The sequence below is a fragment of the Larimichthys crocea genome, chromosome XII (assembly GCF_000972845.2).
Source record: "Larimichthys crocea isolate SSNF chromosome XII, L_crocea_2.0, whole genome shotgun sequence".
Taxonomy (NCBI): domain Eukaryota; kingdom Metazoa; phylum Chordata; class Actinopteri; family Sciaenidae; genus Larimichthys; species Larimichthys crocea.
The window spans coordinates 29,278,407-29,295,294 of NC_040022.1; the positions used below are offsets into that span (position 1 = coordinate 29,278,407).

A 16,888-nucleotide genomic window follows, 5' to 3' on the forward strand; every position below is an offset into this window, starting at 1 on the left:
ACAAAGTTAGTGACAATCTGGCGGATAGAGAGAAGAATTTAGCAGCTTAAGAGACAGATCATTTACCCGGGAGCTCAGAAAGAGAGCGAATACTGACTTCCGTTCACAAGACGAGTGATAATGTCGCAGCATGTTTGCCCGATGCGTGAATACTATTTTCAACATATCAACTTAAAAAGGTGATGTCATGTTCACTGCTTGTCTTTTTCTGCCCAAAATTTTAAAAGAAAATTTGGTTAAGTTCGTTTTATATCATGACTAATTAAACAATCAAACTAGGACACGCTAGAGCAAAACTGTGAATAAAATATGCATAACCTTGTAATCCAATATATACGGTATCTAGAACATTGCATGCCCGTTAGTGGCTGCTTATATCCTAAGCACCTTTTAGATTTAAGGATACATACATCTTTTAGTATCTGTGGTTGGAGACAAATCCCCAACCCGGGCAGTGTTAGTGCTCTGCTCTGCTAACTTTGGTATTATAACTTAATCTCAATCAGTATATGGCCAGAGAGCCATACTGTATGGCATTAAAGCCCTCGAGTTTAAAATGATATCAGTGCTAAGCTTTTAGTAATAAAAACGGTCTAAAATTACGGCGCACAGAGCATCAAGTTATGCGTGTATTTAAAGGAAGTATTGACAGTGACACGGTCAGCGAAAACTGAAAACTAAACTCCTCTTTCAGAGAGCATCTCACATGATATTTGTTAAATATAAACGGTGTATATCTCATCGCCCCCGCCGAAGAACCCAATCCTCAGGCTCTTAGCGTGAGGCTCCGTGCCATCCTTGACCTCCGTTGGCTCGGCTCATTCTTCTTCTCTCTCCTCCCCGTTTTTAGTTTCCACCTCTTCGCTCTCCATCTTTGCTTAACTCCTTTTTTTCCCTTCTTCTTCTTCTTCAGAGGAAGAAAGCGGAATTAGATTAAAGTAGGACAAAGAAGTGGTGGGACACAAAAAAGTGCTGAGAGTAGGGATTTGCATTAAGTGAAAAGGAAGAAGGAATGGAGACTGTATGAGACATTATCCATTTAACAGATACCTGGAAGACGTCGACGCAGAGTGAAATTATCTAGGCCGGAGAGAAGCGTCAGTGGAGCGTGGAAGAGACGGATCTGCACAGACAGCGTTCATCAGCTGGGCTTTGCCTTCAGAGGGTTCGAGCGTCGGAGTTATCCGGGTTGTGACTGTGGACAGGACTGTGATGGAGGAAGGAGAAACAGGTCACTTAGGGATAATTAGAGGAAAAATACTTTTTTTTTTAAAAAGCTGCACTTATCAACCCGAAATCACAAAGTGGAGCTACAGCAGAGAACCACGTCACACCTCCACTAACTGAGATGCTGTAGATTTGCCCTCTAATTAAATAAGACCGTCGAAGATTGAAATAACGAAACTTTCAGCCCTTGTTTTAGTCGGATCGTAACTTCTCATCGTTCCCTGACATACTGCAGCATGGACAGCTTTGGTGCAGACTTAAATATATTGCAAACTATTTGGTGATGACATTCTTGTTCCTCGGATGCTGATGTTGGTGACTTATCCTCTACCACCACCAGCAGATTGACACTCTGTGGATGAAACAAACTATTACTATACTATAAACTATTGGTACAAACATTGATAGTGACTGGGGAATCAATCCTAATTAATTTGGTATGACAAGGATCTTTTAACTTCTCCTGTAGTGCCACCACAAGGTCAAAACATTGAGCAATTTTACCACCCAGCTCAGGTTCTAGCACAACACAAACTCCGCTCCCATGTCAGCATTCCCCTGAGCCCTGGCCACGTAAAAAAACCTCCTCCTCTTTTTTCTGGTGGTCCAAGCTCACAGTATGAGCAGCTCAGCTAACAGACTGTGCTAACAGCAGCTACAGCTGGCGGCAGTTTACTTCACTGTCTATCAGGAAACTCTGTAAATCACAGAGAGTTGAGGCGGGAAAACCAGAAAACTGCATAAAAACAGACGTACGAATGACAGAGACACCGTTCGCCTGGTTACAAGTCAGTGCAGCATCAGCGTGATTTAAAATCTGTTAGTTTATGAGAGAAAAACGAGGAAGACGGACTCACCATTGTTTGACTCTTCATCCCTCTGCCAGTATTCTTGTATTTTACATCACCTCCAGTCTTTGTTATTTCTGGATATTCAAATGAACACTTACCTCTCTCATTGCCGCTTGAATCCGCCAACGTAAAATGAACCTCGAACAGCTTTAAATATTTTCACTGTGTGGTATTTTTTTAATAATTTGCATTTCGGTCATCTGCATAAAACTCTCTCACCTGGGACACACGGAAAAGTCTGAAGCACTTGCAAGAGACACACAACTTCACACTGTAAACTGTTTACATGGGGGAGAAAAGAGGTAATAATGAGCAGCGAAAAGATTATAAATTAGATCCTGATCGCTGTGTAATCAGGAGGCAGCAGTGACACTGTCTACAAATGAATTTGTGGAAACTCGATTTACGATGCTGCTGGAAGTATTAGAGGCAGATGCGCAGCGATTGCTGAGAACCTTTGGTCTTTGCAGGGAGACAGCACCCGCCGCAGGCTAAATAGATCTTATATCTCGTGTAAAGAAAAAGTCTGTCAGTTGGAATATGAATTATCTCTCATGAAATTAGCAAGTCTAATCTCTTCTTGCTCTCCAAGGTTGTGCGACCCAAAATATTTGTTTTATTCATACATTGTTTCAAAGAGCTTACAGACTGCGGTGACAGCTTCAATCAGCACCACACACGAACCGTTCCTAAGCTCGAAAAACAGTCAAATCAGAGTCTCAAATGTTGACGCCGGCGAACCAAAACTCTCATTTGAGATCTTATATTGCCGTGCAGCCGCTCCACTGACAATAAATGAGGCTCTAACTGAGTATTCATGGGGCTTTTACACCTAAACAAGCTTTGTATAACCCATTTGTGACATTTAACGCACCGGTTGTCTCAAGGTGACGGCTGTTTCTTAAAAAACAAACCCCCCCCCCCGTCCTGTGTTCTGCTATGTCACGGTGGTAAAACAAGCATTAAGAACCCAGAGGAACTCCTGCGTAATGTGAAATTGAGTGACTGTCTTCACTCTGATTTACAGTACAGGGGCGGGAGAGACGCTCCAGCTGGAACCTAAAGAAAGTTTTTTTACTGCCTGGTGGTGCATCGCGGATCCCCTCTGGGATCGGAGTGCTGAGAGAGACATTAACAGATTGCTGCTTGAATAACAAACCTTATCCGAAATAGAAGTGTTGCCCCCTCCACCGGTATGATGGTGTGCCAGCTTTGAGCACGAGCGCTGTGTGCCAAGGCCGAACCTTGATATCTTAGACCCACTGTTAAGACTCATGGAACACTCCGCTCTGCGGTTGCCAGTTGCGTTGCCAGTTGCGGCTTGTTGTTAGTGGTTTGGAGAAATGATAGCTGTCATAGGGATGAAGCTCTCATTCATTTTCTGTTGCCGGGGCCCCTTTTATTCAGCTTCGCTGCCTCGACAGCACCTCCCTGAGCGAAGTAAGGCACTGAAACCTTTTTTAAAACATTCAAACAGGGACCCTTAATGAGGGCGCAGACCTGTGAAATTATTGAATAGATGGTTAAGATGTGAATGCTGCCGACGTTGAATCATCGCCGTTGCAGCTGCGTGCTTTAGTTTGTCTGGCAGACAGAAATTCACGCCTAATCTGCCATCTCATTAGACACCCTTGAGCTTCTAAAGTAACCTAGATCTGGGATCCTGGAACTTTGATGTACTTATCCGATCAAAAGCATTTTTGTCTTGAGGCCGCCCCTTTTAGAAATTCTTTTTTTTAAGCCCAATTATTCCTCTTGATCGCTGAAAAATGTACTTATATTTATCTCCGGCTCATGTTTCTGTAAACCATGCCTCGTTTGACTCATCGTGCACTATTTCCCTGTCGAAATCCAATATTCCCTCTCTCTCTCTTTTTTTTTTTTTTGTTGCCTGGAGGCAAACCCTACAGAAATCAAGAGACACGAGGTTGCCTCGATGTAGTTTCCCCGTGCGGGTGCTTGTGAATGTGTGTTTATGTTATTAAAATGAAACAGTTTAATTAAAAGTGTATATCTGATGCAGTTCTGTGTATTTATAAAGGAGTGCTCGTCTGCTGGGCACCTCCTCAAATAAACTGAAAGCACTGTGTACACATTGTATATCAGAATACTCCTGATATACACATGATTTACACATGATGCATCACACGGACTGATGTGATGTGATGTGAAGTGAAGTGCCCCCCGGTGCTGGATCGTCTCCGGAGGATTCAGATCACAGTGAACAGTTTACCAAGTCCCACATTTTGAAAGCAGTGACTATCCAAACGCCATGCTGCTGCTGTTGTATGATATGAAATAATGAGGATGTACAAATTAATTTACATAATTGTTGTTTAATTGCAGCAGCCAAGGGCGATAAGGCTGCAGCAGCCCCTGCTGGTTAGCGCCTTCATGACATCTAATCTGAGCCCACAAGCCGTGCTCCAGAAATCCAATTTATTTTTGACTTACGCATACAGTAATCAGCTATTATACGTTTAAACCGCAATAACCAGTGAAAAACAAATATTTTAATGAGTGCTCCTTGTGAAGATTGTTTCGTTTTCTCATCAAATTTTCCTCTTCTCTCTCCTTTGCAGACAAGAAGGGTAAGAAAAACACGCTGCATTCAGTGTTTTGTCTGTCTGTGTGTGCCATAGATGTAACTGTCTATCATCCTCATCATCATCATCATCATCATCCTCAATATAATGTGTCTTTCTCCTCATTCAGAGAAGCCAGCAGACGATGAGGGTAAGATTCACAGATGAAACAAACACAGAAGCGGTTCGAACTTCTGTGGTGATGGGACTGAGTGTGTGTGATGCATGACGCTGAACACACACACACACACACACACACCTTCACACACAGACACATGCATATTATATCTATATATACACATATACATACATAATAGGATTTTATTAGCACCGACGACCTGCTATGAGTTTATTTTAAGCACCAGAGATGTTAATTAAAAATAGGTGTTAGGGAGCAAAATAGAAGGTGTTTAATTTATGGGTCACACGGTATGTATGAGTGTGTGTGTGTGTGTGTGTGTGTGTGTATGTGACTTTACTCTTTTAGCCCGGGTACACTTAAATCTGCAAATCCATACAGCACATGCAAATGAATCTTTCATATTTGTCCTTCAGCCTCCATTGTAAAAGTGTCTCGTTAGCAGCGTTAGCACTCCTTGTGTAAACCTTATGGGTGCTGACTACAGCTTCGGCCCACAATGCAGTCCTCGTTTACAATAATTAGTGCAGATTAAAAGAAGTTGTTCATCATATTGAGACGACGTGGTATTCACAGGAATATTTAAAGAAACTAAAACATATTTTTTTAAAGATTTCTTTGTAGCGTCGTCATTTTGTCCTAACTGTCAACAGTCGCACTGCTAGTACCCTCGATACACCAATGAACCAATGAAATGCCTGTTTTTTAGAGCAAAGGTGATTGGTGGCCTGTTTTAAATGGAGAAACTCATTTAAATAAATACAGAGGTGAGCTCAGGTGTGTTACTTTATTTAAATGTAGAGAAAATCGATCAAAATATCTAACTTTTCATTTAAAACCTGTTTGGAAACAGTTTTTGTTATGAAGAAATTATGAAATTTAGTAGTTATTATAGGTAATATAATGCAGATATAGTGTAAATGCCTTTCTAGTCTTCTGACCGCTCAAGGTGCTTTTACACTACAAGGGTTGGGAAGTTCGAGTTTTTTTACTGATTCAGATCACTGACTCTCCAACGGTAAACTGAAAAAATCTAGTGCAGTAACCCTCGTGTGGCCGATGTAAACGTGACAGATTGATCCGTATGAACGAACCACCGGGCGTACTGCTCGTCACATGACAAATGAACACACAGTTAAGTCGTGAACTAATCATTTCTGTTTCTTGTCCTGACTGAGCTCATGCAGCTGCCATGTGATGAGGGGTGAATGAATTACTCCCGAGTCATATAAAAGATTAGTTCAAATTGGACGATGCGCTCATGACCGACACACCACTACCAGTCACACACTGCCATGCAAGGTGCAAACTGCTCATTGGTTTTAGGAAGTTTGGTAACTTTGACGTGCAGACTCGAGGAGCCGGGGTTCGAACCACCGATCATCTGACTAGTGGAGAACCTGCTCCACCTCCTGAAGCAACAGCTGCCCTAGTGTCCTATTGGTATTGATGCTTGTGAACGCTAAAATGTGCTACATAAATACATGTGTACACATCAGGTCGTGCACAAATGTGAAATTTCTCTGCAGACAAACAAACAAAATTATACAGTATAATGAGGTTTCCAATAATGAGTGAATCTCATATGTAAAGTGGCTGTAATGGATATTTTTATGATATCAGTGTGAAAGAAGTCGCTCGTAGTGATGAACCCATAATTACCCTCTGAATGTGCAGCTCCCCTCGGCTTCGCGGAGCTCTGTATCGAGTTTCAGCTCATTGTTTATCTGTCCGACTACAACCGTTCTGCTCTCACAGCTCTCGTAGCGTTTCAGCAGCAGCAGGCAGCTGTTTCCAGACAAAAAAAAACTTTAGGAACCCACTGAACACAGCAGGCAAACACAGTTAGAGACTACACAGTGGAGCATTTAGGAGCTGAGCAGACAGATATTTCCCTCAGGAGTCGGTGGAGACCAAAAACGGAGCGAGACGAGAGCAAATATTGGATTTACATGCATCAGGTGGACACAAAGACAACATGAATGAATAATAATGATCCGTAACTGCCGGATGTGTAAATAAGCAGCTGTTCGTTGTATGAACGTACAGCAAAATGTGATATCTCAGTGTTTGTTTGCAGCTTGTTTCCTCGGCTCCCAAACGGCTGCAAACAAACAAAGAGACAAACAGAAAAACCCCAAACTGATGTCGCAGGTTTCATTTCTCTGAAAGTCAACAAACACTTAACTAAATGAAGCTTTCCCTGCAATTAGTACCAAACTGCAGAGTCTTTTCTAGGACATTACGATATTACAACCTTATTTCAACCCTCACAGGCTGCAGCCACGGCACAGAAACATAAAACATGATCCTTGCGGACAGTTGTGCACTGTCAAAATATGCCCATTAAAAGAATGGACCGCACCATTTTGGCAGTCCTGCCTCTGCCGCCTCCTGGATTATCTGAATATCAGCACAGACGTGGATCATCAGAGGATCTGAGGCAGACCGAATGACGCCTGGGTGCTCAAACCAGCCATCTGTAATAGCAACCACCTGTCATTTAAAGCGTCCACGCTGTTAATTCAGCATGACTTTAAGCCTTAATGAACAGGTGAGTTCTATAAAAACTCCCCCTCAGTACAGTTGTCATGAACTGTAAACATGTTCTGCTGTGAAGTTGGGACATTTGAACATGGGGACTTATGGAGACTTCTGGAGCCAGCCTCAAGTGGACGTTTGAGGAACTGCAGTTTTCTGGCACTTTGGCTTCATTTCCAAGCCTAAAGAAGTTGGCGCTTGGATAAAAGTGACAAAAACATGTAGAGGTCCGGGTTGAAAAATACCTTTAAGAAATTACATTATGTGTAATTTTATCCAAGTCTTGTGTGATATTTGCCAGTGGTTTGTCATCCTGTGGACTTTTATTTGTGTGTTCCAGGTGGTCACTGCTGCCACGATCAGTTAGTCACTCACCAAACCTGCTGCAGGTTTTCAAGATGAGACTGTTTTGTATGTGTGAGGAGGAAGAATCTGATAGATTCAGAACGGCAGATTGCTCCTCTCATTTCAGTTCCCCGTGTGCCTGAAAATCCTGACCTTTCAAGTCCAATCCAAAGTTGGAGGTAATGCATTCAGCTAAATATGTGAAATAATTGTGTGTGGGTGTAGTAGCCCACAGCGGAATAGCTATGTCAGACGTGTGTACTGTATGCAGAATGTATATGGATATTTATGGAGATTTCCTCTGCTGGTAGCATGTACGCAGTAATAAGTAATGAGCCCCCTGAGAGTGACACGTACTTTGTTGTACATTTATGTGTAGGGTCTATTTGTGAGCGTGTACAGTTTGAGTTCACCTTGTCGGATGAAATGTCAATTCACATTATGGAGCAAATGTAATAGAGGATACGGACCAGAAAGCTGTGCAGCACACGTGTTTCCATGTGTGTGTGTGTGCATTTCAGTGCCCATGTGCAGTCGCTATCATTCCAGATGAATTATTGCATAAACTTTCTGCGGCGCGCTGAGAGTGATTAAATGCGTGTGTGCGTCTGCAGGTGCAATGACGAGCCGGAGCCGTGAGTTTTACTAATACTGCAACTCATTTTTTTTTGCTCACTCGCTGTCTTTGAAAGGGAACGCTGGGCCGACCTACAGTAATATCCCAAAACTATTTATTATAGGCAACAAAGAACATGGCTGACACAGTTTTTCGCCCGCTCTTAACTGCCTGACCTTTTGTTTAACCTGCCATAGTTTCTTCACAGCCCGTGACACATTCCAATGAAGCCCTATGAGAGCCGTAAAGGGGAAAGTCGCAGGTTTCCTACATCAAATTGTGTTTCCAGGTGGTGCTGGAGTGTTGCTGCTTTGTTGTATTAAGCCCTTTGTGTTGTCACTTGAGTCAGCTTCAGTTGGAGATGAAGACTGTAGTAGTCAGATTCAGACCCAGGCTTCTCCACTAATTTGAACAGGGAGAAATGAGTTCTGGCTGCGGTGGTGCGGGCGACAGCGGGTGGAGAAGTTCAGCCAGATTCAACATTTTGGAGAAAAGCAACCTGACGTCACGCTGTGGTGGCGATCAGACCGGTTAACACTAAACCACGATACTCCACCTGTTGTGTTCTGGCTTTGTCTTATTTCATGTACCAGCTTCTACGTTTGTGTCTGACTCACAATCGATGCTGCAAGAGTGACACGAAAAAGTTTCATTCGGTTTGTGTCTGATATGTGTGAGAGAGAAAGGGAGAGAGTGGTCGAGCAATGTAGACAGTGAATGAGCGGGAGGGAGCGTCGGTATCGAGAAAGCCGGTGAATCAGGGAAATAAAAAGTTCTTCTCTGATTGTTTCTTAGCGGTTACGTTCAACACAAATAAGCAGCAGCCCCCCACACATACTTGCACTTGCATTGTGGGTAACGTAGGCGTAAGCTGGGTAGAGTCCTCACAGTGACATGATGAAGAAGCACATGATTAAGGTCTGGCCTGATTAGTCTCCCAGATCAAGAGCCGATACAAGGAACCAAGTAGAGCCATTGACCATTTTTACATTGTGGCCATTTTCCTTTGGCGTCTCACTCAGATTAAAGGATAATGTTCCAGTCATCCGAACTTGGACCAAACAAGTGAATTCCCGCTTGCAAGTGAACCCTGCTGGTGTTCGCTTACAGTGGACCGGCTATCCCGCAAACCAGAGATCAGAAAGCTAATCGACGAGCCGGGTTTTCTTCTTGCTGGTGCTTGTTTTGGGCGATGCCGCCCCAGACAAACAGCTGTTGTAACTGCATGACGTTGACCAGGTGGTTTGTTGCAGTGTGGAAGTGAAATTTTCGGCATTCCCCGTCCAATCGAAGCGTGAATCCTGCCGTGAAGGCCACATTAGTGTGTTTGTGCTCATTGTGGCTTTATTAATGTTTTAAATTAATCACACCAATTATCTCTAAAATCATCATTGCAGAGACAGGGCTGGATTATTCCATCACACCTGTGTGTGTTTATGTACAACACTGCTTACAGTATTACCACTCATTTAGCTATCAGCTTAACCTGTGCTTATTCCTCATAACAGATGTCCAGTCTTCTGTAGGTAAGCGCTTTGCTTTTGTCAGAATTGTCTGTGTATAAGTGTGTGTGTGTGTGTGTGTTTGACGAACAGCTTTTTCATTCATAATCACGCAGACACACATCTCTGCAGGACTGTGGGGAGTGATTTAACCCTTCACTGTCAACACGACTAATTTCCATGTATCAACTGTTTCTTTTCATTCAGAGAACAATGAGCCTAGGGATGGTAAGGAAATAACACGACACACTACTTTCCCGATCTGCTTGCGCTTTGTGTTTTTGTGCTCGGGTGTCTGTTACTGACTGCGACAGACTGGAAACGTTCCTCCCAGAAGCCTGGGACTGCTCTGGTGATGGCCATCACTGGCACTTAAGATCAGAAGGTTTGTCACTCAGCAGATGGATTCACTGTCGCTCACGAAGAACTTTCCACTGATGTAGCCTTGAAGATTTCTGGACGTTGAGCAATGTGTCAAACAAAAGTGTCAACTCGCAGCGAACAGATGAAGAATGCATCAGACGAAGCGAGTTGACGATAAAACAAGTAAATAAAACAGAGAAGTTTTTGACATTTTGCCTCACAGTAATTAAAAGTGTAGCGGTTAGATCGCTTCCACCAAAGCATCCGAGAGAACGTTGGAGAGTGTTTCAACGTGACGTGAAAAGTGATATATCCTGCCTGTGCTTATGTTGGATATATATCATATATGTGTGTGTGTGTGTGACATACTACACTATACTACTGCTGAATAATATTACCGGTGATCCAGTTGTTCATTTCTTTACATGTACAACACAAGGACTGAAGGATACTGTGTGTTCTATCCGGCGGCCCTCTGATGATAAATTGATGAAATGCTGAATAAGTAATAACTGTGAAATTACAGTACTATAGATTCTATGTATAGTAGTATATTTTATGGATGGAATGGATGGATATGTTACTATTTTAATACTGTAATATCCATTCTGGGATAGAATATTTAAGCTCTTGTTCTACGGGTTCCTCAGTATTTCCTAATAATTCTCTAAGAGGGTTCTTTGGAACTAATTATAAGTTAAACACAGACAATGTTTGATTGGTAAATGAACAAATAATCAATTCTAATTGAATGCTAAATTAGTGTAAGCTACACTTGTTTATTCATAGCAGGTGAAGCAGACCTGCAGTCAACTGTGCAATGTAATATACTACAGTAACTAATTAAAATGTCTGAATATTGTGTTGGTCCGCACAGAAGAGTTTTCTGATCCGACGCCTCCATCAGCACAAGGTTATGGGAAAGATTGTGGTTTGAGTTCAAATACGTTCGTTTTGTTTTAAGGTTAGGGGACCTTTGTTGGCATGGCAACAATAATAACCACTTGGAACAAACAAGGTTGCGGTTTAAGGAAACCAAAATTGACTATTGGTAGGAAACAGGAAACAAACATTGGTCTGTCGTGTTATAATTCGACATTTTGTTGACCCGTCCATCCACCCAGACCTTTTCCTGCTCAATGGAGAGAATGTCAATGGACCCATAAAGGACTTTAAAGGCAAACATTTGTCATTTTGAGGCTCGTTCTTCTTAGGAGGGAAGCCTCAAACTAAATTCTCCAAACTCGAAAAGTTTCTGGAAATTATGAGGAAATACCAGGCCTGTAAAATAAAACATTACTAGTTATTTGAATGTGGATCATTACAAATCGTCTTCATTACCCGAAATATGAACTGGACTGTACGCGGGGGGTTCTATAAGTTCCTGTAGGCTCTCGTACAACATCCCAAACTTCCATTCCCAGAGCCAAGGACAGTGTCTGGACTTCATTTCACATGAGCAACCCCCCATCCCAAACACTGCAAGTGTCCAGCGTAACAGTGTAAGAGTGTAAACATTTAAAAGTGTCCCCTGGGTGCCATCCCAGGATCAGCTTTACCCACTTAGCATTCTAACTGAAACCTTTTAAATCATGCCGAACATCTGATCTCGGATCTGTCCTCAGGGGCACTTTTGATTAAAAGATCAAATTAACCGAGCCCATAAAAGCAGAGAGAGAGAGAGAAAGAGAAGGGAAGAGGCGCCGACGGTGTGGCTCTCTGAATTTATGGAGGTGCATGACCTTATTTGACACGTGACCCTGGATCCATTCTCTCAGCGACTGCTCTCGTCCAATGGATGTCCACCCAGGGAGCCGCTCACTCTACTTGATTGGTGGTCCGATGTGTCTTTGTCTTTACCTGCTTCTTTGAAACCGTCTTTTTCCTGCAACACTTCCAGTTTGTCTGACTCAGGAAGTGAAAGAAGCAGTTTTATGTGGGTTACGTGCAGTTAAGAACCTCCTGACTTCAGCGAAATTAACGAGACATTTGAACTCGATTGTTGAAGACGTAACTCGTTTGCAGTTGTATGAAAAAGTAGTGTGAGAGCACGCTGATTTAACGTGTCAGTGTTCCTCACCTGAAGTCAAGATGATCATTGGGCCAATTAACGCTTGTGTACAACCCAGTTACTGTACAGACTGACGTGTTTTCTTTCCCCCACCCCTCCCTCCTCTTGTTGCAGAGTTGCCTCCTGATGGTAAGAGAAACGAATACGTTAGTGTCTCTGTAAAGCGTATCAACTGACAAGCAAACACCTCACAGAGGTTACATCAATTCACTCGCGAAGGAAACAACGCGAGCGGATAAAAGAGCAGCTCGTTTTTTATCGCCGAGATAAGAGCGTACAGCTTCAGCTTATGTTCTGTCAGGGTGGCAGAAGATTGCAGAGTCAACCCTAATGTGATGTCTTCAGAGGTGATCTGAGGAGTTTCTTTATTCCCCTGGGACCAGCCTGTTCCACGGGGGGCTCCTTGGTCGCCTATCATTTGTCAGAGTGTCCCAAATGGTTTATCCCACGTTACAGCAGAAGCATTACGCAGACTTGCTAATGGTTTTATCTCACGGAAAGACTGTCGCTCAGTTTTAGTGCTAAACAATCATACAAAAGGGAGCTCAGAGGGTGGGAATAAGTGGTTTGAGTTTCCCAAATGATCAGTGAATATTTCACCACGATTAAGAAGACTGCTGATTTGGTGGTTTGCTTGGTCGACGTGTTCCCTGTTGTCATCTACAATGTGTTTGTGTTTGTTGTGTGTCTTTTTATGTGAGTCGTGCTCAGATGATTTACAGCGTTAATTTATAATCTGTAATTAATCTGTTCCCACCCCCACCCCCCCCACAGAACAAGCACCGGGGGATGATCCTCAGACGTCTGAGCTGAGCGGTCTGTTCGTGTTGAAGCCGGAGAGCGCCACGGCCACAAAAGGTGAAAAATGATCTGCCATAAAAAATAAAAGTGGCTCCTTTAACGCCAAATTCATGTTGGGATACAGACAGTTAATCTATTTTAATTAGTTACTGTGTCTTTATTCTTGTTTGTGGCAGGTAAGGACATCACGTTCATGGCTAAAGTTGATTCATCAACCCTGTTGAGGAAGCCGACTATGAAATGGCTGAAGGGGAAGTGGCTGGACCTGGGCAGCAAAGCTGGGAAGCACCTGCAGTTCAAAGAGACCTATGACAGGAACACCAAGGTGTGTACAGTATGTTCATAATGCATGTGTTAATATAACCTTTGCACAGTCATTGTTACAGAGATTAGGAGTCATGTGTAGAGCTATGGTCCCCGGAGGATGAATCCTAATGACTGTTCCTCCAATAGAAACATGAGGTTGACATTTGTGTTCCATAATAAAATATTTCGACAAGTACTGGATGTACTGGCATGAAATTTGTCCCTAAATGATTTGCAAATACTTTGGTTTATGACCTGATACCTGTGAATGAAACAAGAAACTAAGACAGTGGTAAATATTAGATCAGCTTTAGTGAGGTAAGGCTACACAGTCTAATGAAACGTTGTGTGGAAAGTAGATGATTGATTAAATATTTGCCAAGACAAATTAAATATGTGAATGTCACGACCGAACTATGGACCAGAACCCAAATGCACAACTCTCAGATGAAAGTTTCAAAATAAAAGTTTTTTATTAACAAAACAAAAATCACTTGTGACAGAGGAAAAAAAACAAAGAAACTAAAACTCACTCAACTAAAGCTAGACTAACGAGAAAATCCTCGTTAGTCCTCCTGAACAAACAAAGCAACAAAACAACAAGACCTGACAATGGAATGGATAAAGCGCTGGTTCTCTGACACACGGGACAAGACGAACTGGCACAGGACAAAGAGAGACACGGACTATATATACAGACAAGGTGGAAACAATCAGGGCGGAGACAGGTAATCCCAAGAGCGGGAAAACAGACAAAAGGGAGAAAGTAAAGCTGGTGACAATAGACACGGACAGGAAGTGGAACCAAAACAAAACAGGAAATCACAAGACAACATGAACACGAGACAAAACTGAATTAATTAATTAACTTAAAAATAAGTGTTAAATGGGGTTAGTAAAATAGTTTTAATTTCTTTAATCAATTGAAAAGGAAACAAAGAGAAATTAAAATCTGTTTGCTGTTTTTTTATCAACTGCTTTTTACATTTTTATTTTAAATATTTAACAATGAGAATTATTTTTGAATGTATCATAAACTTTCTGGGCTTCATAGACATCTTCAAGTTTCCTCTTTAATCTGGCCAACATTGAACTAATTCTCTCGTTAATTACCTTTATGCACGACTGAAATGAGTCAACAAACTCACACTCACTTCTAAACTTAACGACACTCCCCCATCCAACACCAACCCCTGCTGTAGTTACTCGTTTGTGCGTCACTCAACTGTTGTTACTGTGCAATGCACATCACTACAGTGGCTTCTGGCTGTTTCCAAATTCAATCAATCAATTTCAATTTACCTCTTGTATGATCATGCTTCTTGTGACACTAATATACTCTTGTTGTAGCTTCAAACTTGTATTTAAAATGCCGAAATAAATGTAGAGTAAGGTTTTAAAACAAATATATACATTCCAACTGATGCAGTTACATATTTTGTTGTTTTAAAATCGAATTCTCAGCAGAATACTTGCAGGGCTGCAGGCTATATCAGCGAATAGATATCGGTAAAGCGGTGTCGTCTGCATATCTGAGCGCGTGGTTGTGAACACGTACTGCATATCTGTGCATGCACCTGTGTGTGTGTGTGTGCGTGCACGGCTGCTCATTTAATTCCAGTGTGTTCCCAGCACATCATCCCCTCCCTCTCTCTCCCTCGCTCTCTCTCTGTCAGATCTACACTTACGAGATGAGCATCATCAAAGTAGTGGATGGAGACGCAGGTGGCTACCGCTGCGAGGTCACCTCCAAAGACAAGTGCGACAGCTGCACATTTGAAGTCACCGTGCAGGGTAGGTCTGGAGACAGACAATCACATTATTGTCATCTTCCATTCAGCGTATCCACCACTACTATGTAACCGGCTTTGTCAGCCAATAACTCAGTGAGTGCGATACACATTAGGTCCTATCATTTAGTGGCCTAGTGAGGTCAGCAGTCCATTATTCCTCTGCGGCTCGAGCCCGCTGCGTAATGAATTAACCTAGCCGAGCTCTCACCAGTCTTTCTCCCTTCTGTCTGCTTTCAGCTGTACAAGAGGAGCAGCAGGACAACATCTTGGAGGCGTTTAAGCGATCGTGAGTGTCAGCGTCGGCGAGGGTCTACTCAACGTGTCAGCCATCACACTGTCTCCCATATGCTCCTCTGTAGATCTCTGCCTCTGGGCATCTGTCAGTCTCAACCAGTGTCTCCGCCTGTGTGTCGATCTATCCCTCACTTGTAGTCGACTCTGCACGAGTCAGTCTGTCTGCCGTTTCTCTCTCTGTCTGTCACGTCTCAATACGTCTGCCGCTTTGGTGTTTTGCGTCACCTGGAGTCCCTCATGATTTAGCTTCTTATGTATTTCGTCTCTGAAGGGACCTTTTCTTTTTTTTTTATATACACATATATCTCTTTCCTTCACTTTCTATTTCTGTCTCTGCTTCTGCTCGTGTGAAGTGTATCTATGCATGTATCCTGTGACTTTTTTAATGAGTTCCTTCAGATTACAGTTGTCAGCCTGTATACTGTACGCACGCCGTGTGATCACAAATCAGATCACGATCACACTGACGCCTTGGATCTCCACATTTGTAATTTGTTTAGAAAAATAATTTCCCTCCCTCGTTAGAGCGTGAGCAGAGACGTATAGGTAAGATGAGAAACACCACGGGCAAAGAGACAGCATCACGGTGCGGTTTAGACAGGATGTCAGAGTGCTTATTTGCAGAATGCAGATATGAGAGAGAGAGAGAGAGAGGACGAGAGGTTGGCGTGATAAATGAAAAGTGAAAAGTTGGTTAAAACTCAAATATGTTGCTGGAGAGATAATAGATGAGCGTGTTAAACACCTTGTTATGTGGAGGTCGTGCAGCTCAACCTCCTGAAGGTAAGTATGGAGAGTGCTTCTCTTATTCTTTACGATACTCACTCATTATTTCTCTGCGTTTCTTTTTTTCATTTGCACACTTTATTGTGTGCTTCATGTCTGAAATAGCCCAAGCTCTCCCATCATCATATGCCCCGGGCACATCATGCTATATTTTTTTTTCTTCTTCTTCGTCGTGTTGTCACTTTTCTGACCGGTCGACCGGCTGAAAAGCTTTCAGAAGGCATCAGGAAATATTCTGTGGCATACATTCTGTACGCCGGCACTGCAGCAGTCCGTGAGACTTTCTCACGCTGTGTAAGGGAACAAAAAAACATTTTGTGCTTGCACTCTATGTTATGTGACAGTTTATTCTTGACCGGGCGGTGTACAAGCCAGCAAACATGCAGTACTTATAGTGTATGCTGCGATGGCAATGCTACACACAGATGAACGGCAAAATAAAGAAAACATCGAGTGGGGGCTTTGAGTTTTCATTAGTATATTATCACCTGATAAGCTTAAGACACCACTGGTTCTGAGTCCATCATACTGAGCCACAGTTGACCAGGATGGACAAACTAAACACCGCCTGTCACAAAAGATCATTGCGTGTTTTTGGCACGTTTGCGGCCTCCATAGTTTCTTCTTCATGCTTGGAATGGGAAGACTGCAATCCACAGCTACAGCTA

The 16,888-nt window shown here is 42.7% G+C and overlaps 1 protein-coding gene and 1 long non-coding RNA gene across 2 annotated transcripts in view; one reads left to right on the forward strand and one right to left on the reverse strand.

Moving 5' to 3' along the window:
• Positions 1–16,888, forward strand: part of mybpc2a (myosin binding protein Ca) — a 48,161-nt gene that overhangs the window by 10,317 nt on the left and 20,956 nt on the right. The window contains exons 2-5 of the mRNA XM_027285919.1: positions 13,015–13,098; positions 13,218–13,366; positions 15,024–15,141; positions 15,378–15,426. Coding sequence (XP_027141720.1) covers positions 13,015–13,098; positions 13,218–13,366; positions 15,024–15,141; positions 15,378–15,426 — 400 coding nt within the window. The remainder of the gene's footprint in view (positions 1–13,014; positions 13,099–13,217; positions 13,367–15,023; positions 15,142–15,377; positions 15,427–16,888) is intronic.
• Positions 1,108–12,359, reverse strand: LOC113747171 (uncharacterized). The gene is made up of 3 exons (XR_003463413.1): positions 12,250–12,359; positions 11,912–12,074; positions 1,108–1,207 (listed from the first exon to the last, which is right to left on the reverse strand). It is a non-coding gene; the product is annotated as an uncharacterized LOC113747171 (long non-coding RNA).